Raw genomic sequence first — 22,262 nt, forward strand, 5'->3', positions numbered from 1 at the left:
GAGTACCTGTCTTGCATCACAAATTCCACTGTATGCACAGTGTTATATTTTCAAGGCTGGCGTGGCCTTGGGGGTGACGGGGCCCAAAATGCTTACAGCTCCCCTGCTGCTTTGTGACACCATCAGCTGCACCAACGTCCTGACCGTTTTATTAGATTGCGAGCTGAATCCATATCGAGCATCAATTACAGCTATACCGTTAACATACACTCTGGCTCCCTCTAGTGGTGGAGCGATGTCGCACTTGATTCTGCAACACCAAATTTATCGTGTAATCTATTTTAAAAATGTGAGATCAAAGAAATGAGGTTTGATATGGAATTAATAAAAATAGCTAATGTTTTGGTAAGTTGTCCAGTGTGTGTGTGTGTGTGTGTGTGTGTGTGTGTGTGTGTTTCAGCTCTCTTACAGGTGCATCTATTTCCTCAAAGTCAGAATTTTCCTCTTCTTCTGCTGGAGCAGGGTCTCCGCCTGCTGCCTGATCAGTGGTGTAGGTCTTAACCAAAATCGGAGGTAATGCTGCAAAACACAAATCATCATCATTCACAAATCATCAGTCACATTTGACTCTTTATAGCCTTAAATAAAGTTTTAATCCCTGAATAAAGTCCAAATTTACCACACAACAACAAATATAAGATGTATGATTAAGAGAAGAGGTACTGAAGAGGTTTGGTAATAACATTAGGGTTAGTACTTTGTTAGTATTAATAATACTTATTATTTTAACTATATAGTAATAATAAAAGAGTGGTACCGTGTAACTCAATGTCCCCTAGAACTCAAAATCTTTAAAACTCAACGTCCTTCGTCAAAAAAATTTGTACCCTTAAACTCAACATGTTCAGTTTGTTTTTTAAAAATGTTTTTATTTAATTTCAAATTAACAACAAACAGTCGCTCTGTTCAGCGCTCGGCTAAAGCGGTGCGTTAAATCGTCATCACAGTGTGCATATGAGACGAAACTGCATTTGTGTGGAATAACCATCAGATTCACTCTGAAAGCTGCACATGTTTCTGTGTTTATCTGGATTATCACTTTTAAACTTGTGTTACAGCTCGGGGTTCTGAGAAATGGTAAGAATCAGCTTTTTATTTCAGTGTTTTATATTATGTGTGTTATTTTCAGTGTATAAGTGTCAAAAACAACCCCATTATTTTACATTAGCCTACAATATATGCAGTTCCACAGGACCATGGAACACATTAACAGGTTTCCTAAACATCCTTATGGGGCAAAAATACCTTAAAACTCAACATCTTTGAAACTCAACGCCACTTCCAGAACCAACTGACGTTGAGTTTCGAGGTACCACTGTAATAATAACAACAAATTTGGAACTGGAATAAAAATGAATTAACAGAGTGTAATTTATGCAGGAGAGGGAGAGGAGTTGCGGTGCATGTATGTTTACCTTTACTGAGCTGAGTAGAGGTTGGAGGAAGTGACTCCCTTGGAGGATTCTGAACAGCAGAATCACAAACCCTGATGAAAAGCAAGACAAATTACTCTACTGTTATAGACATAATAATCAAATCTCTCTCTCTCTCTCTCTCTCTCTCTCCATGTGGGCTAAACGAATATAGATCAGTGTGTGTTTAGCTAATTAAAGGATCACATGTCCTATAGACAGGTGGAGGTGTAAACATGTTAATAGTAAAGCACATGCTAGCCTTCTAACCCCACCCAACCATACAACCTTACTAATGGGTTTGCCTCCTTGTTTATTACTGGGCTGCACAGAAAGAATAAATAATTAGAGATTGCTACAAGAGCAATTAAATTTCCGATACTCTTCGGGTGTTATTGTCACTCATCACCACTAGGTGGGAGCAGCGTTTCGTTGCAGCGTAAAAAGCTTAGGCTTTACACTGATTTTCCATTTTACAGTTATTTTCCATTAAATCCTTGGTTTAAACTACTTTTTAAAATTTATTTTTACATTTTTTTCTTAAGGCATACATGATAGCAGTTTTTTTTTTAAAGCCCAGGAGCAAGTGACACTTCTTGTCCTGGAGAGGTTTGTATTAGCCTGCTATCATGTTCCTGATTCTCAGGACCTGAACTAAGTAAACTATGAAACATAAGTGTACTAGACATGATGCAAAATGATGCAGCAAATCAACCTGTTGCTGATGAGGTCTGGAAGATCTGAAAGCCGAGGATCAGCTGAACTCTCGCTCATACTCTCACAGTCCACCAAACCATTCTGGATGTGGTTGTTCTCCGTCTTGTTCGATGCACAGACCTCTAATGCTTCTACACACACATGTACACACAATATTTGCACTACATGATGGTACAGAGTAAAATCAATGTCATTCAAAACGTCTTTGACTTGACAGAAGTCTCCAGTCTAAGGTGAAAGTCGAACGCTGCTCACATTTCACATAAAGCTGACATTATTTTTGAGGGAACATATCTTACCTTTTCACAGAAACAAACCTTCTATACACTACATGGCCAAAAGTATTTGGACACATGACCGTGAGCAAATTGGACATCCAAGTTAAAAAACAAATTGCATAAAAATAGAGTGACCTATGTGATCTTTACAGCTATAACAGTAGTCACTCTTCTGAGAAGGCTTCTCACCAGACTCATGCCTTTATATAGATTGATTTGTGCTCAAAAACAGTCATGCTGGAATAGGAAAGGACCTTCCTTAAACTTCCAAGCAAGAAGCAAATAATCTCCTGTATATAACTTTTTTTTTTACCTGTTAATAATTGTTGTGGCTAAAACACAGAAATTAAAAAATTAAAAGGGATGTCCCAATACTTTTGCCCAGCTTTGAGTGCAGAACTTTTATTGTGATTGTGAAGGCATGATAAATTCATTTTTTTTAAATAAGCATTTAAGAAAACAAAAAAATAAATAAAATGGGGTGGAATATTTTAGATGTCCAGTGATGGTTGCGCAGATAATCGCTGATGACGTGTAGGTGGTTCGTTTGTGTAAATCATCTAGAACTTAATTTTATCTGAAATATTAATAAGCTAACGATCAGTTTTCTAAATTATTTGTGGCCTATTTGCACGACAGGCTAACAGCCCGTTAATAGCGTGGTTATTGCATATAGAGTGGCTCGCTTAAAATGTGTTTCCTTTAAAAACAGCTGTACAGCACAGCAGCACCACTGTCCGATGACTGTTGTTTCTATTTTGTTTGTTTAACAGGATTATTGCAGTCATGTTTTACACTTTAGTATCTTTGTTAATTCTCTTAAACCTTCATTTAACTGACAGAAGTAGAAAGAAAATCCAATGTTTTCACTGATCATTGTATTCCATACATATAAACACATTTGGAATTTGATGCCTGTTCCCTACACAGAAAAAGTTGGGATGGAAATGTGTTTATCCCAGTGTTTTACCACCTTTCCTATTGGAGCGACTTTTTAATTAGGAACTGAGGACACTAACTGTTGCATTTTGCGAGTTGAATTTGTGTCCATTTTTGCTTGAACACTTCAGCTGCTCAACAGTTCATGGTCCCCATTATCTGATTCTCCTTTTCATGCAGCACCATACATTTTCAATTGGAGACAGATCTGGACTGCAGAAAGGCCAGTCAAGCACAAACTCTGCAGAATGATTCTGGGAAAGACTTCATCTTAACGGCAGAATGGGTCTCACTTGACTCCCAATATACGACTCTGTGTCAATGGTACCTATGCAAGTCACCCATACCATGAGCACCAAAGCACCTCCATACCATGACGGATGTTTGCTTTTCACTGATTTCACTGTCTCCGACAAAGAGAACTCGACATCTGCGGAACCGTTGACTCGTGACGAGAGCACACGTGTTCACTGTCTTTTGGCAAATCTGAGATCAAGCCTCAAGACTCTGTGGCATTTCTGCATACTATTGATGAATGGTTTATTTATTTATTTATACGCCAAGCTTATACTGTGGTTATATTCACAGCAAGAAGAGTGCACAATGCTCACGTCAGTCTAACATTCTTGTCAAGTCCTGTTATTATGTTGTTCTTTAAATGCGAGAACATCAAGAAGTTAAGAATTGTTTTTATTTTGGCTTGGTTAAAGATTTTTGTCATGGTCTTTGGTACTGCAAGAGATTGTCATTATTCCTGTGAGTATTTAGTACACCCAGTCAGCATGTGTTAAATAGTAAGAGGTATTCTGAAGGTATCACAGAATGGAAAAGCCTCCCCTCTTACAAGGTATAAATGCATTAATCGTGTGTGTCAACTGCGGCATCTGGTACAGATCACCTGATCAAATCGTTTCTTTGGTTGTGAATAGATAGATTTCTTAGTGCGTAATAATTATTAATTATTATTAACAAATCCAAGCTGTTGTATGTTTCTGACCCAGCAGATTGTCATATTTCCTGAAGAACAACATTTTTAAAAGCACTTTTTGGACACAGTGATAAAAAGTACAATTAAAAAACGACTGTAGAATGGACAAAGAATAGAAAAGACCCAAAAGACCCAAAGAAAAGACCCAAAACCCTTTAGACCACAGATGGAGTTTAGCATTGAGTCTAAAGTATGGACGACTTTGAGCTTTATGGGCCTTCGAGTGCCCATACAGCTAACACTTCCGGGCTGTTGTGAAGGTGTAGTCTTCTAAAAAAGGAACAGAAATGGTTACACTGTGTAGTACATGTGGGTAATGTTTATTGGCCCTGTGGGTAAGTGTATATTGTTGCGCAGATGAAAAATGGCACAGTGCCCTTTTTAGCCCATTTATGCTCTCCAACAAGCATCACAAATGCTTTGCTAAATACATCTACTGTCTTTATTTTCATTGCTCACTGAAGTACTGTTAAACAAAAGTCAGAAGCAGAAATTCGTTGAAAATAAATTTATTTCATACGTACACGCTTTGAATTAGAAATTAAAAAAATACATTTGTCTTGTGCCATAAATGTACAGATTTGCAGGGAATCATAATGGCACTAAATTTACAAAAAATAAATTCATCCTTAAAGAATATTAAAGCACTAGGATCTTCTGCTACGTGGTGACCTCAGAACAAGACAGAGGTCTAGAGTGGGATTTGGATAGTAAATCAGCCTCTGCAACAGAGAGCAACATGACAAACAGAAGAACAAGAAAAAGTGGGGAGTTACGCCACGTGAAATATAATTGGCATGGAGGCATGCTGTTTAGTTTCATGCTTTCACGTGTTACACAAGCATGACTGCGCGCTAAAGGGCATTTGTGCTTCTGTTAGTAAGTTAGCTATGCAAGTAACAGGGCACATGTGTGCAACTATGGGCAGATAGACATTCAAAAATGATTTCAAGTGGTTCATACAGGAGACCCACGGCACATCTGGAAGAGACATGTTTAGTAAGTGGTTAACAAGCAAGAGACCCTGATCACCTGCCTCATGCAGTGAATCACCGTCTGCAGCCACGGTTCAGCCGATCAGGGGTTGGAGCATTGGAAACTTGAAACAGACTAATGTATGGGGTGAAAGAGAATGGAAAAAGTGAAATGAGGAAAAAAGGAAGAAGATTTAGAAATAGAATTTATGCTGAATACTGCACAGGCATCATACACTGTCAAAAAGAATCCCAACTCGTTCATCATTGTGAAGAACAAAGCATATAAATACTGTCTGACATTTCCATTGCACACAACAGGCTGAAGGAAAAAAGCAAGTCAGAGCCTGAATAACAGACCTCGTACCAGGGTGGCTCTGACCTACATGATTCCTCACAGTTAAGTGCTTTCAGTAGCTTCAATACTGGTTACCTCAAATCTGTAAACACTCAGTCAACACAACACCGTGTTAGAAGTATTAATACAGACACACGGGTAGGTCTTAAACCCTGTAGAGAAGTGGTTCACAATACTGGTCCTGTAGCTTTTGTCTACTCAGATTCATGCAACCCACACCAGAGTAGACGTATCAGCTTATGAAAGTAAGGATGCACCACTTTGTTTTAATACTTCCTTTTTAACAGAGAAAGAATAACTGTAGGACAAGTCAATATTATGGTTACAATTATTATATAGTTACTTAATTGTGACGTCTAAAGAAACACACAAGTGTTTTATGGTGAAAGGTATTATGTGAACCAAGCCAACGGGTGAGGGAGGCATATAAGTGCACCCTTAGTGCTGGTCACATGTCTGGATAAATAAAAGGGTTGCATCAAGAAAGGCACCCAGCGTAAATGTGCTGTATCTTATTAAATGTGCGGATAGATGATTTGCTCTGGTGACCCCAATAGGAGAAGCCAAAACAAATCATTCAATTATTCAAATGTAAGACGAACATTGAGCTTAAATTTCATAAGCCGAACTGAGCCAATGACAAAGTAATAATAGCGGGTAAAGTGGGCTTTGTCCTAAATCATGTTATAGTTCTAAATACTATGTTTAGTGCGATGTGAAAGATATAGTTATGTATTCAATCCAATCATTAGATAACGTCACAAAAACAAATGTGCAGAATAAATATATCTTTTGTAGAGCAAAAAGTGTTTAGTTAAAGCAGATTGTACTGTAAGAAATATATTATTATTATATTAACAGCATATGTCACATGATCAGTTTGGATCCTGACCCAATACAATCCAGCGTTTTGGCTACAAACGTCGGCTACTGAGGTACTGAAATTCAGCATCAGATTTGTCAGTGCATTTTCACTTTAATACGTCGATTTGGCCAAATACTAAAACTGGTATAAAAATTATATATAATATATATAACTTACGGCCTCTGATTATAAGAGGCGTGGCATCTGAGAATACACTAAGGGCTTTGGCAAAATCACAAAGCTTAATCAGAGACAAAACTTTTCTTTGTGTCTCAAGCGTTTAGTTTTTTTTCCCATCAAACATCAGATGTATGAATTGTAACATGGACAACTGTATTTGTTTTGTCCTTAAAATGTTATTTTCCTGGGCGCACAGGCAACGCACTATTGCTGGAATACAGGGTTTGAATCCACAGCAGAGCTATCGACCAATCAGGTGTCTGTACACAGACATGATGGGCTATGTCTGAGGGGGGTGGCAGAGGCCCCGTGATTGTTGGCCTCCTGTCCTGGGTGTGTTACTAAATTGTGCCCAGTGATTTTAGGGAAGCCAGACCCACCACGACTCTACCAGGATAAAGTGCTTGTAAATGAAATACATCACTTTTAAAATCAATACTTTTAAGACAGAATTGTGGTAGTGAACACAGTGATCTTTGTTAATCACATGTGGACACAAACACAGGTAACGTTTCTGACCATAATAAAAGCTAACAGTACATTTGTAGTTTGCAATTAACTTTTAAATAATAATAATCATAAGTTTAAATAGTAATACTGATAATAATAATAATAATAGCAAAACCCTGTGTCAGGGTTTTCAGCTTAAATGACATAATACTTCACTGCAAATAACTGCGGATCATAAATGATTACATTTCAGTTAGCAAGACTACAGGGTTTAAGACGAGCATCTTAACCAACCCGAAACCCTTAATACACAGAGCGCAGCAGAATCTTTCCAGCTTTTTAAAAAAGTCTGCTCAATACTATGCTGGTTCTTATGCTAAAGTCATGCACTTCCCCTCTTGGCTTATCTGGTCTGCTATATCATGCAGCATAAACAGCAGGGGTACACCCAGACCCAACAGCTCACAGAGGAAGGCATAGTCGTCCTGCCGCTCTCTGAGGTGTAAGCGTAAAGCCCGGGCAGTGCCATGCATCCAGCGGGCGAGACGGCCCACGTGCCGCCTTATTCTAAACAGGGAACTCAGGGTACCTGAAGCATGTCTGTTGAGGCTGCTGGTGGATGAGTAGCCATCGGTGCTATCAGGCATGGACACGTGACCTCTGTGGACCTGGAGGAATCACAGCAGAGAGTTTAGCAGCTATAAAACAGCTGGTCGGAGACTGATTAAAGAAGAGCATGGCAGGAATTAATATCACCTCTTGTTTTCGGAGCCTGGTTTTGCGCTGAGAAAAGTGCAGCTTGCAATAAAATTTACCTGCAAAAAGAAAAAAATTGCGTCAGTGGGCATTTTATTTTCTTTGTGCGTTTTATTTTATTTATGCGTTTTTCTTTCATTTTCTCCCAATAGAGCGTAGTCAATTTGACTCCTGCTGCTGGGGATACCTGATTGCAGTCCAGGTGGGTATATTGCACCTCACACCTCCTTCGACCCGCGCGCAGTCCTTAGCGGAACCCTTTTTCACCCATGCACTTTTTGCACAGGCGCCTCTCTATGTGCCAATCAGGGTCCTTAATCAGCGTTTGAAGACCACACCCACATAGTCCGGTCATCCCCATTTTCAACAAAAGGATGCATTTTTTTATTTTTATTTTAAATTTTTACCCCTTTTTCTCCCCTTTTTAGCGCATCCAATTGTTCAATTTGCATCGTGCTTCCTCTCTGTCTATGCCGAACCCTGCCCTGACGGTGATTGAAGCTAACCCGTATCCCCTCCGAAACACGAGCAGCAGCCAGATGCATCTTTGCCACCCACACATTGACGAGTTTGGCGCCACCTAGCGTTGCATGCGGAGAGACACACCCTAAGGGCACCCTCTCCCATCTCTGTGTAAGCGCCTCCAATCAGCCGGCAGAGAACGCAATCGCATTCTGACAGAGAGACCCTCATCCGGTTCTTTGTCCCACCCCCCACATGAGCAACCGGCCAATCGTTGCTCATATAGCCACTCGGCTTCGAACCGGTAAAGCAAGGCTGGATTCGATACCACGCTTCTCAGAATCCAGCCCTGGTTGCAGCGCGTTTCTTTTTACCGCTGCGCCACCTGAGCGGCTCAAAAGGATGCATTTTTAATTGTGAGATAATGTAATAAAAATGAAGCCTTAAATAATTCCTGGGCAAGTTAATACACACAGAGAATAGTTTAATACACAAAATATATGTACAGATGGATGACAAATTAAAAAGGAAACCAAAATTATGCCTTGGCAAGGTGTCTGACTGATACAAGACATCAGAACTGCTTCTATTCATCCTGGCACAGATTCTACAAGTTTACTGTCCAAGGCTCTGAAACAGTACTGGAATGATTGGACTCATTTCCTCTTTCCCCAAAGAGAACTGTAATACATGGGTGTCAAACTCATTTTTTTGACATATCCTGCTGCCAATTCAGTCTCTCTTTTAATTACTGGACAGTTTGTTTTCTTGGAGGCTAAACTGTGCATACTTAGGGACATTTTGGCAAAATATGTAGATATTTCTCAACTCCACTTGTTTGAAAACCACCTTAGTTGAACACTGATGTGGAAACACTGCCATCTAGTGGCGGGATACTGTCACTTTGTGGGTTACAAGCATTGTGGGAGATGTAGTTTATGAAGAAGCCTGGCCGACCCATTTACTTACTAACCCTCAGTCTAAACTAATTCCCCGTAATGACAAAATGTTTTATTAAAATTTATTAAATCTCAAAAACTTGAGTCTCTTATTTACAAAAGCATTCAGATGCTTTGCTGTGGCACAACAAACTGTGGTTGGGAGCAATCCAATCTGACTGAGCTAAAAAGGATCACCATGAAGAATAGGATAAACTTCCCAAATCCAGGTGTGCAAAGCCGGTAAAGATGTATCCAAGAACACCCGCAGATGTAATAGATGCCAAACAGGCTTTAACAAAGTACTGAACAAAGGGTGTAGATACTTTTGCATTCAGAAATTTGAGTTTTTGGTTCACACCAGCCTCTAAGCTCATGGTGATATTAAACCTCTAATGGGGTCAACAATGGTGTATATTTCCTTTGTAATTCTTGGATCAAATTCGACCACAAAAGGACAGTCTGAGGTTTCTTTCTGACCTTGGCAAGACACCAATCTTTTATAACTTACAATTACAGTACAGAGTGTGATTCACAGTCTTTCAATCACCGGAAGTTATAGTTATAGAATATACAGTATATAGATACACACTATGTAGCACATCTGGAAGTTTTGGTGTGGGTAGCGTACCCTGGTCGAACACGTGACCGCCCAGCCTCAGTGTGGCACTGCAGACGTCACAGCGAAAGCACTCCCTGTGGAAGAAGTAGCCCTCTGCACTTAGTCTCTCCATCACATACACTCTCTTCTTACAGAAGTGACAGGTGTCGCTGCCGCCCATTCCTGAAGCAAACTCCTTCCTTGGGTTACCCTGCCATTAACACACACACACACACACACACAGAAAAACCAGGAGGATGTGTTTATTAGACTGGAATGGGTATTGCAGCTTAGAACGATCATGCAAGCAATGTTAATGAAGTTAACAGTTCAAACGTTGTGAAATTCACTCTTAGCAACAGTAAACAGATACAAATAATTTCTCAACCTACAAATACCTCTCAAATACATACGAAACATAATTGTGCTTCTCTTCTATCATGCTGAACTCTTAATTCAGTTCTTTCAAAGACTCAAAGCAACCCAATTCCTTCTAGGGTGATTAATTAAATCTAGGGCTGCCACTAAACTATTTTTCTATTGATGAATCTATAGACTTTTATCGATTAGTCGATTAATCTAAACAATTAATTTTCCTCCAAAAAATTAATTCGGACTCTTATTTAAGCTTCTTTTATTTTATATACAGTGTTTATATTTTGTATAACTACAAGGCTGTATTTGTATTAATATTGAGCAAAGTGTGCGGCGGTCTAACTGAACTCTCTAAGAATTACGATATTCCAAGATCTCCGTGATTAAGAAGCGTAATGAAACAATATAGAAGTAAAAGTTTTGCGGCGTCTCATGCGCCCTAACTGAACTCGCTAAGGAATATGGTATTCCAAGGTCTCTGCGATTAAGAAGCTTAATGAAACAATATAGATGTGCAACATGGAGCTAGTGCTGCTGTGGTACCATGAAAGCTTTGCACAGTGTACAAACCACCTTTTGTTTTAAGTATTCCCAAACTTTTGATGATTTGGGTCATTGAAAACTTTTTTTTGAAAGTTCTTTACAATCGGCCTCTGACTGCTGCAGATGGCATTTTTTAAGACTGCGCTTAATGCCGGCAACCAGTGACTGGACCAAATACGACTTAGGTCATGCACGCAGCAAGTAGTGCTGAGGGAATCATATGAATGGTTATATGAATGGAAACATTGTAGAAATTAAAAAGGATAATTTATAAACATAGTTTTAAAAACGATGCAGACTTAAAATACAGCTGACACACAGCAGAAATACAGCAGACACACAGCTGTATATACAGTGTATCACAAAAGTGAGTACACCCCTCACATTTCTGCAGATATTTAAGTATATCTTTTCATGGGACAACACTGACAAAATGACACTTTGACACAATGAAAAGTAGTCTGTGTGCAGCTTATATAACAGTGTAAATTTATTCTTCCCTCAAAATAACTCAATATACAGCCATTAATGTCTAAACCACCGGCAACAAAAGTGAGTACACCCCTTAGTAAAAGTTCCTGAAGTGTCAATATTTTGTGTGGCCACCATTATTTCCCAGAACTGCCTTAACTCTCCTGGGCATGGAGTTTACCAGAGCTTCACAGGTTGCCACTGGAATGCTTTTCCACTCCTCCATGACGACATCACGGAGCTGGCGGATATTCGAGACTTTGCGCTCCTCCACCTTCCGCTTGAGGATGCCCCAAAGATGTTCTATTGGGTTTAGGTCTGGAGACATGCTTGGCCAGTCCATCACCTTTACCCTCAGCCTCTTCAATAAAGCAGTGGTCGTCTTAGAGGTGTGTTTGGGGTCATTATCATGCTGGAACACTGCCCTGCGACCCAGTTTCCGGAGGGAGGGGATCATGCTCTGCTTCAGTATTTCACAGTACATATTGGAGTTCATGTGTCCCTCAATGAAATGTAACTCCCCAACACCTGCTGCACTCATGCAGCCCCAGACCATGGCATTCCCACCACCATGCTTGACTGTAGGCATGACACACTTATCTTTGTACTCCTCACCTGATTGCTGCCACACATGCTTGAGACCATCTGAACCAAACAAATTAATCTTGGTCTCATCAGACCATAGGACATGGTTCCAGTAATCCATGTCCTTTGTTGACATGTCTTCAGCAAACTGTTTGCGGGCTTTCTTGTGTAGAGACTTCAGAAGAAGCTTCCTTCTGGGGTGACAGCCATGCAGACCAATTTGATGTAGTGTGCGGCGTATGGTCTGAGCACTGACAGGCTGACCCCCCACCTTTTCAATCTCTGCAGCAATGCTGACAGCACTCCTGCGCCTATCTTTCAAAGACAGCAGTTGGATGTGACGCTGAGCACGTGCACTCAGCTTCTTTGGACGACAAACGCGAGGTCTGTTCTGAGTGGACCCTGCTCTTTTAAAACGCTGGATGATCTTGGCCACTGTGCTGCAGCTCAGTTTCAGGGTGTTGGCAATCTTCTTGTAGCCTTGGCCATCTTCATGTAGCGCAACAATTCGTCTTTTAAGATCCTCAGAGAGTTCTTTGCCATGAGGTGCCATGTTGGAACTTTCAGTGACCAGTATGAGAGAGTGTGAGAGCTGTACTACTAAATTGAACACACCTGCTCCCTATGCACACCTGAGACCTAGTAACACTAACAAATCACATGACATTTTGGAGGGAAAATGACAAGCAGTGCTCAATTTGGACATTTAGGGGTGTAGTCTCTTAGGGGTGTACTCACTTTTGTTGCCGGTGGTTTAGACATTAATGGCTGTATATTGAGTTATTTTGAGGGAAGAATAAATGTACACTGTTATATAAGCTGCACACAGACTACTTTTCATTGTGTCAAAGTGTCATTTTGTCAGTGTTGTCCCATGAAAAGATATACTTAAATATCTGCAGAAATGTGAGGGGTGTACTCACTTTTGTGATACACTGTATCAGCCAAACCAAATGATACTGACACAATCAGTAAGATAGAAGATTGTGTAAACGACATAAAAAACTGGATGTCGTGTAATTTTCTTTTTACTTAATTCAGATAAAACTGAGGTTTTACTTGTTGGCTGTAAAGCTGCAAGAGACAAGTTGTCTAACCTGGTGCTAAACTTAAACACGTTCTCTGTTACTCCCAGCCCAGATGTAAAAAACTTAGGTGTCACAATAGATTCAGATCTCTCATTTGATACACACGTTAATAATATTACTAGAGTTGCTTTCTATCATTTGCGTAACATTTCTAAATTAAGAAATATACTATCTGTTAATGACGCCAAAAAACTGATCTATGCGTTTATAACTTCTCGGTTAGATTATTGTAATGCTCTTGTAACAGGATGCTCTGGTAGATCCTTAAACAAACTCCAATTAGTTCAAAATGCAGCAGCTCGAGTGCTAACTAGAACTAAAAAATTTGACCATATTACTCCTGTTCTATCATCTCTACACTGGCTGCCAGTTAAATTTCGCATTGATTACAAAATACTTTTACTAACTTATAAAGCGCTACATGGTCTGGCTCCACAGTATCTGAGTGAACTTATTAATCACTACAACCCAGCGCGTCCACTTCGTTCACAAGATGCAGGGTTACTTATAGTTCCTAGAATTAAAAAGATCACGGCTGGTGGAAGAGCGTTTTCTTACAAAGCTCCACAACTTTGGAATAATCTTCCTGCCTCTATTCGGGATTCGGACACAGTCTCAATGTTTAAGTCTAGACTGAAAACATATTTATTTTCTCAGGCTTTTGATTAGTATAGACAAAGGCGCAGAGCTTGGGGGTTCTTGGTCATAGAAACTTGTGGTGATCAGGGATGTTGGGTTGCTGTCGTTCTGCCTCTCTTATCCGATCACTCAGGTTTGATGACGGTGGGGAGATGGGCGCTGATGTCCTGTGAAAGCCTTCATGACCTTGTTACCTGCTTGCTCTCCCTTTTAGTTATGCTGTAATAATTAGGGCTGCCGGAGTCTAAAACTCTCTGTAAAACTGTTTGTCAACTAGCATTGTACATTATTAACTACATTCTCTGTTGTTTTACCCCGAGGGCATTCTGATGGAAACCTGTTTACCCGCCGAGGTTAAGGATTAAAGTCGGGACTGCCGGGACAACGATGCTGCTCCTGTCAGATGTGACTGGTCTGGAGTAATTGCAACGACAAGAAATCACTACAGACTTTATTGAAGACTAGAGCGGATAACAACTATTATTTATTACCAGTTATGACTTTTAGATCATTTAATTCTGTGTTTGTATGATTTGTGTAAATCGTGTATTTAGTTAAAATATCCTCCAGGCCACCCAAGAAGGATGGGGCCCTGCTGAGTCTGGTTCCTCTCAAGGTTTCTTCCTGTAATTTTCAGGGAGTTTTTCCTTGCCACAGTCGCCCTCGGCTTGCTCAACAGGGGTTTTTGTATCTGTTGGTCCTGGATTTTGTAAAGTTGCTTTGAGACAATGTCTATTGTAAAAAGCGCTATATAAATAAAGTTGACTTGACTTAAAATATAGAAATGTGTCAACGTCATCAACTAGGTCGACCAATCGAGGCAGCCCTAATTAAATCTACTGCGAGCACCTGTCATATACAAAGACATTTTCCTTTCAGTATATAAGATCATAGCAGATTTATTGCTAAAAGACAGCCAACAAACAAAGCAACCACATTTTCTTATAATGAATAATGATAGTCTGATGTGATGTCTTTAGGCAATCAAGCAGTTTAAAAACAGCTCCTGATATTGCTCAAGGAAATCACCAACAGATCATTTCTCGATAAGGAAAATCTAATTACTTCTTAGAGTCAACAATATAATGCCAGTTTTGTAGTTGTGAACCATGTGCAGTGTTTTCCCCCGAGTGCAGTCAGGACCTTTTATAAGATGCTTACCAGTGAGAGGGTATGTGGGTTGTTGGGTCTGTGATCAGTTTCATAAAGAATTGCCAGCGTGGCAGCCTTTACCCCTATCACAGAGGAAACCTTTCCTACTGTCCTCTAGCCCAGTAGGGATGGAAAAAGAAATGAGAAGGAGACAAAACAAGAGGATAACATTTCAAAGAGCTAAGAGACAAGAGAAAGAAAACATCTAGAGATGCACAGACATGTGTAAGAGGATTAGAAATGAAAGTGTATAAACATGCAGAGTCTATATGAACCAACATAGTAAAGACATCCTATTTTAAACTAAGTAGATGTTATATAGTTTTCTAAAGTACAAGCGTGTCTTTTACTACACAATGGGTGTGTTCGAAAACCTAGTGATCTCTCTACATAGACGGCATTTTACGTCATCCTGTGCGCGCTCCCGAGAAGAAGGCTGTTCGAAGTCCTAGATGCCTTAACATGCTCACTAGTAAGGTATCTTAAAATTTCAACGCTATTTTGACTCAAGAACGAGGGAGCATCCGATGCTGCCTTAGCGGTGGAGGCAATCCCAGCATTCAGTGCGGCACAACTTTTCTCACAGAAAAATAAAAAAATATGGCAGACAGTGCAGAGACACAATGAGAGAAGTTATTTTCAAAAGTAAATAAATTACTAGGATTTCGAACACCTAAAGTGTTGCTTGTATTGTCCTTTAAAATTAAAAAGTGAAATAAAGGATGAAATTAATGAAACTCTCAAGCATACAGGCACACGCCTACCCAGTTACAATTTAATACCTACATAATACCTACATTCTCGACAACAAACTTTTGTCCAGATGAACTGATTCAACTTTGTGGATTTGTGTACCTGGATTATTGAGCATGCATCAAGAGGCCTACATAAACGTATATGATCAGTCCAACAGTCTTTTACCAACCATGCAATTCACTTAAAAACAAATACCTGTTTGGAGGGATCAAGGCATTCTATGCGTTTGATTTCAGACTGACTTTTTGACTCGTGGTGATCGTGAGTCGCTTGCTGTGACTCAGAATGTCCATTACACTAAAATAAACAGGAGACACAATCTGAAGCTTCACTACAACAGACTGTAAATCCTAATCATTAAGCAATTTACGAGCACAATTATCCAAGTAACAGTACTTCAGGAAGACACACTAAAGCAGTGGAGAACTCTTGTGATTATCTGTACACCTCAGTTCCCAATGAACAACTCACATGGGAAGCATAACATACACACCCAATTTTAAAAAATGAGAGCTTATGAGTAAAGGTTGTAGCAGTCAAAAGGTTGCAGGTTCAAGCCCCAGCACTGCCAAGTTGCCACTACAGAGCTCCTGAGCAAGACCCTTAATTGCTCAAATTGTAGTCATAATTTTAACTTACTTTGGTCTGCAACATTTGCTATAAATATAAAGAATAACAATTAGGGCACCCAGGTGGCGCAGCGGGATATTCCACTTGCACACCAGCACCGAGTTTCTGAACTCCTCGGTTCGAAACTCGGTGTTGCCACCGGTCGGCTGGGCACCATGTAGCGGGCATAACTGGCAGCGCCTGCAGCAGAGACTAACTGGCCACCGTATCTGCAGGGTGGGGGCCGGACTATGTGTGAGGGGTCTTCATACGCTGTGTAAGGACCCTGATTGGCGGAAGAGACGCCTGTGCAGAGTGCAGGGGCGAGAAGAAGAGGGCTGTACACGTGTCGGGAGAGGCGTGTGCAGCAACGTGCTCTCCTCGGATGCAGTTTGGTATCTCTCAGCAGCGGAACACAAAATTGAGTGCGCTAAATCGGAAGGAAAATAGGAAAAAAAGAAAAAAACAGAAAGAAAAAGAAAGAATAACAGTAAAGTGAACCGAGAGAGTCAGGCAAATGCTTCCTATTTATCTAAAACAACAAACCATCTACTGAACATGAATAGGCAACTTTTTTCTTACATTCATTCCTCATCTATAATCGGATTCTGGTTCTGATCATGGCTGGTGTGGAACTTCATTACAGACAGATCCACCAACTCACTCAGTCACGTCAGAGAGGCAATTAAAAGTAACAATCTACAGACAGACATGACTCTGGGAGGTGGGAGGTAACATGAGTAAGTGGAAGAAATTGATTAAAGGCGAGGTTTAACTTGAGTTTCCAGGAGCTTAGACCTGTTTAGCCCACACAGTACCATCTGTGCCCTTATGCAGCCCTGGCACGGCTTAACACCTAACCTAACCTTAAATATAAACCTGAGCACTGATCCAGTCAGACTTAAACAGAGCAATGGGAAAGATTTCGGAAGGTTCTAGGGTTACCTGTTTGTGCTGATCTGAAGGAAGAGGAGAAAGCACACAGGAAAGGGTCGAATGCTCAGGGACAGAGGGGGATGAAAGGGGTTTAACAGCAGCAGGACAAGACCTATCTGCCTATGAAAGGACAGAAAGTTCAAAAAGGATTAATGAACAAAAAAAAATGTAGCAAAATGAACAGAATGATTTTTTTTAACTATAGAAATAGAAAGCTGAAAAGGCATGTGCATGAATAAAAAGGACAATAAAATAGAGAAGTAATGACAATAAAATAAAATAAAAACACCAAAATGTAATCATGCAAAACACCAAGACCGCAATTCTAAAACACAAGTTAATTTTTAACCATCCTCGTATGACACAAAAATAATAAAATAAATAAAAATAATGGAAGTTTGGACTATTAATGAGTTGGCTGTGCATTTTTAGCATCTGTAGTATTCATACATTCATTAGTATTGTTCAAAGAAGAAAATGCTCACACACATACACACACACACACTCCCATGCCTTTATGCTCGACTGAGAGGATGAGAGTGAGAATTCATTCAGTATGTAATTAAATCAAAAACAGGCATTGATGATTTAGACCAGGGGTGTCAAACCCATTTTCACCGAGGGCCACATCTGCATTATGGTGGCCCTCAAAGGGCCGATTGTAACGTATCCTGCTGTGATTGCTCTCTGCCTTTTAAGTCTTGGACAATTTGTTGTTTTGCTTGGAGGCGAAATTCTGTGTTGTGTCAAAATGCCAAATTTATACTGTATATTTATAATGTACATCACTTGATGGAAAACTGATGTGGAATGCGTTCATTGTGCGGACCACAAAATCAGCATGCATTGTGGGAGATGCAGTTTATGTACAATTTTACAGTGTGTATTAAGACGATCGTGCGTCTTTTAAGCTCTCACAGGCCACATAAAATGACATGGCAGGCCGGATTTGGCCTGCGGGCCTTGATATTAGCATATGTGATTTAGACAATAAACAGAGTGGCACAAAATGAAAATCTTAGTTACGACATTCGCAATTAAAATACACAAAGCACCTATAAAAAAAAAAGGGTTAAGACACAAAAAGGGGGCAGTGGTGGCTCTGTGGTTAAAGTACCGGCCTTCTTGTAACCACAAGGTTGCCGTTTGTTTCTAACATTCCTAACTTTTCTTTTGACTGTTCATTTAATCAGAAATTAAATATCTGGTTGAACAATAAAATCAATCCTGTGCAATGATCAGGCTTGACGTGCGGAGGCTAAAATTGTGCCTCACACAGAACCCAAAAGCACAAGAGCTTAGTTAGGAACAGGTTAGTTAGAGACGCAACAATGCAAACAGTAACATCAGCTGCTCCTGATTACAAATTGCTATTGGTGCAAACTGTATCCTGACTATCACCTGAGGAACTTTTCCAGAGAAGAGGAAGCTGAGCTGTTCTGCTCTCTCTCTTATAGACTTTCTACTGAACTCTCCAGCACTTACAGTCTGAGCTCTTCTCTACAGTACAGCAAGGACACAGAAGATCAGTTAGAGAATGCACTTCTTAATAAACCTTTCAAACATGTTCTTTCAAGGACAAATCAAAGCCAGCAAAAGCTCAGGAACTTGCATGCATAAATTGACCGTTGGTATCGTGAGGCAAACAGCTGGGACCTGCAGCAGTGATTTTTCTTTGACGTTTAATTCTAAATGGAGGAGTTGTGAGCCAAATTCAAACTGACTAATCTAAAGGTTAACTTTTAGGAAACAAATACAGGAGATGTTATGCTGGCTGTCACAGGAAAATCCAGAGTAATTCAACTTTTTATATACATAAATGATATTACATAATGCATAAAAGTTCACAATCCACGACTTTCCAAGTCGTCAGGTCGCTGTACAGTTCACACTACACAACTGGATCTCTTGTAATCGGGAGTCTTTCAAGTCGATGTGGCTTTCACACTACACGACTGATCGGCAATAGGGGGTTTCACACTACACCATCTATCACCAACTGAAATCGCAGACGAGCTTCTCCGGTCTCCCAAAGTAAATTTTTTCATGAAAACAAATGCGAGAAGTGACGCGAGTGTGTGCCCCTGTCCCACCTTTTCACAACTCCTCCCCTGCATTTCCCCTCACCCCGTATCTTGCGTTCTCATCGGCTGTTTGACATCACACTCATTGCCAGTCAGCCGACTCGTATCCAGATATCTAGCAAGCTAGATATTTAACTTCTGTCGCCGAGTGGCTCTCGAGTTGTTGAGTAGTTCACACAGTGATTGAGAGCAGAGTTTTGATCGCAGAGCAAACGGCGAGTTGCTCCCGAGCCGGCAAATCTAGCACCGACCAGTTGTCGAGCGAAAATCAGGGCGAAAATCATGTAGTGTGAACTAGGCATAAGTTTAGGATGATAAACCAAGTATAGGATAGCAAACCAAATCAAACCATAGCAAACCAAAGACATAGTAAAGAAAGCTTAAACTTTTATCTATTTAAAGGAATGGATAAAGCAAGCAAGACAAAATGATAAAGAATAAAAAATAAGGAGAAATCTGAGGTGAAAGAGTTAAAAGAAACCCCATGCAAAAAAGGAAAAAGGAAATTATAAAGAAAAAGACGAGCAAAATGTAAGAATAAGGCACCAAAAAACTTCTAAAATCATATTAAATGTTCTTAAATATTAATACTATTATTTAATATGTTGCTGGGATGGCACAGTGGTAAAGTACACTAATCCAGTACTGCTGAGTTCTGGGAGTCCATGGTTTGAATCTCACCAATGCTGTTGGCTACTGCTAATAGACGCAACAGCTTAGCAATTGGGAGGTGGACATGTCATTGTGCTCTCAGTGCCATTCCCAAGTCCAGATAAAAACAGGAAGGTTGTCAGGAGGGACATTCAGCAAAAAAAATAAACCAACTGTACAATATTACTTGTTAGAATAAAAGCAAACTACATGAATAAAAAAAAAGACAAGAAATGATAAACTATAAATTAGTTCAAGAAGCTTCCTCTAGTTTATCATGTGTTGCATTCCCACCAACGGTGTCTTTTGTTTATTAAAAATATTACAAAAATGCTGAAGCATCAGCTAAAAAGCTTGATAAGCAGGGATTAAACTGAGGCATGACTTTAGATTGGTCAGTTACTAAATGGCTCTCATTAGTGCATGCATCATCATCCATCATGCCATTCACCTGAGTGATCTGTTCCTCTAGTATCTGCAGCCGTTGGAGCATCCCTCCTAAAGCGAATGTGGATGAGAGGAGGGGTTCTGGGGAACTAGAGGTGTCTGAAGGTTGGCTGGTTTGAAGGACATGGCTCAGAGTCACAAGCTGAGTAGCTGAGACAGAAAGGCATGCAGAACTGGTTCGAGGTTCTGAAGCCCGAGAGGGAGACTGAGAGGTAGACTGAGGTTTAGAAGCTTGAGTGTGTGACTGGGTTTTCGTGAAATGCAAAGTAAAGTGGGCTTCTGACATCTGATCAGCAGGATGGTCAGCCGTTTGAGAGTAAGCCGAGTGGACTTGAGTGTGTTGGTGAGGAAGCTGGACGTCATCACGTACATGTTTGTGACCAGGCTGGATCTGAGACTCAAGGAGTCTTAAGTAAGGAGATGGCTGGCAGCGAACACACACAATAACATTTATTCACACAGGATTGAGGTACCAGTTTGCTTTGAAAAGAAAAAGTTAACAAAAAGAGAAGAATAACTTCAAACATGGCATGCATAACCAATGCCAATATAATTACAAAATGGGTATAAAGCCGTGAATTCACCACACGACCTAAAAACCAATTCATCAATTCAACCAGTAATTAAAAAAAAAAAAAAATCTGTGCTTTCTAAATATAGAGCTCAAAATAATAATGAATGGTGCACTACTAACTGTATAGTTCCACACTACGTAGCATATAGGATGTGATCTGCTGACCAATAATTTCTATAAATGTGTTAGCTCTCATGGCTGAAAACAACCTAGATAATATTCCAGTTAAATATAAATTCATTACTTGATCTGGGAAGAAGAATGTCTTACAAAACATTTGCATAATGTTTCAGACTGCAACTGGAACTGTAGCATTAGACCAATCTGTGTACAGAAACTAAAAGGTAAATAAATGCTGAGCATGTGCAGTTTTGTTTTTTGAGACAATACAGTACCATGGCAGTGACAGCTTAATGGTTAAGGTATTGGACTAGTAATCAGAAGGTTGCTGGGTCAGGCCACACTACAGCCAAATTTCCACTGTTGGTCCCCAGAGCAAGGACTGTATTTGGTAAATCCATTTTATTCCAATAGTCATTGGTTAATCATTAAATCATGAAAGCGTCCACATGTACAGTGAAGCCCGAAATTATTCATACCCCTGGCAAATTTTGACTTAAAGTTACTTTTATTCAACCAGCAATTTTTTTTTTGGACCGGAAATGACACAGGCGTCTCCCAGAAGATAATAAGACGATGTACAAGAGGCATCATTATGGAAAAAAATATTTCTCAGCTTTTATTTACATTTGAACAAAAAGTGGCATGTCCAAAATTATTCATACCCTTCTCAATAATTAATAGAAAAGCCTTTATTGGCTATTACAGCAATCAAACGCTTCCTATAATTGCTGACCAGCTTTTTGCGTGTCTCCACTGGTATTTTTGCCCATTCATCTTTAGCGATGAGCTCCAACTCTTTCAGGTTGGAGGGTCTCCTTGCCATCACCCTGATCTTTAGCTCCCTCCACAGATTCTCAATTGGATTCAAGTCAGGACTCTGGCTGGGCCACTGCAAAATGTTAATGTTTTTGTCCGCTAACCATTTCTTCACCACTTTTGCTGTGTGTTTTGGGTCGTTGTCGTGCTGAAATGTCCACTGGTGCCCAAGGCCAAGTTTCTCTGCAGACTGCCTGATGTTGTTGTTGAGAATCTTGATGTATTGATCTTTTTTCATGATGCCGTTTACTGTGATTAGGTTCCCTGGTCCATTGGCTGAAAAACACCCCCAAATCATTAGGTTCCCACCACCATGTTTGACAGTGGGGATGGTGTTCTTAGGGTTGAAGGCTTCTCCTTTTTTACGCCAAATGAAGGATACATCATTGTGGCCAAACAATTCAATTTTTGTTTCATCTGACCATAAAACAGAAGACCAGAAGTCTTCTTCTTTGTCCAGATGAGCATTTGCAAAGGCCAAGCGAGCTTTTGTGT

At 40.1% G+C, this 22,262-nt stretch overlaps 1 protein-coding gene across 6 annotated transcripts in view; it reads right to left on the reverse strand.

Annotated features, from left to right (window-relative positions):
• The window catches only part of mical2b (microtubule associated monooxygenase, calponin and LIM domain containing 2b), an 88,589-nt gene that overhangs the window by 13,721 nt on the left and 52,606 nt on the right, over positions 1-22,262 (reverse strand). For 2 of the 6 annotated variants that reach the window (XM_063000783.1, XM_063000784.1), the window contains exons 18-28: positions 20,259-20,678; positions 18,474-18,572; positions 17,082-17,192; positions 15,723-15,824; positions 14,781-14,885; positions 9,949-10,129; positions 7,918-7,976; positions 7,751-7,829; positions 2,128-2,260; positions 1,416-1,486; positions 410-519 (exon numbers count right to left, since the gene is read on the reverse strand). In XM_063000783.1, coding sequence (XP_062856853.1) covers positions 410-519; positions 1,416-1,486; positions 2,128-2,260; positions 7,751-7,829; positions 7,918-7,976; positions 9,949-10,129; positions 14,781-14,885; positions 15,723-15,824; positions 17,082-17,192; positions 18,474-18,572; positions 20,259-20,678 — 1,470 coding nt within the window. Of the gene's footprint in view, positions 1-409; positions 520-1,415; positions 1,487-2,127; positions 2,261-4,827; positions 5,057-7,750; positions 7,830-7,917; positions 7,977-9,948; positions 10,130-14,780; positions 14,886-15,722; positions 15,825-17,081; positions 17,193-18,473; positions 18,573-20,258; positions 20,679-22,262 lie in introns of those variants that run through there. The other 4 variants (XM_063000786.1, XM_063000785.1, XM_063000788.1 and 1 more) reach the window with 4 other exon arrangements.

The sequence above is a fragment of the Trichomycterus rosablanca genome, chromosome 8 (genome assembly GCF_030014385.1).
Source record: "Trichomycterus rosablanca isolate fTriRos1 chromosome 8, fTriRos1.hap1, whole genome shotgun sequence".
Taxonomy (NCBI): domain Eukaryota; kingdom Metazoa; phylum Chordata; class Actinopteri; order Siluriformes; family Trichomycteridae; genus Trichomycterus; species Trichomycterus rosablanca.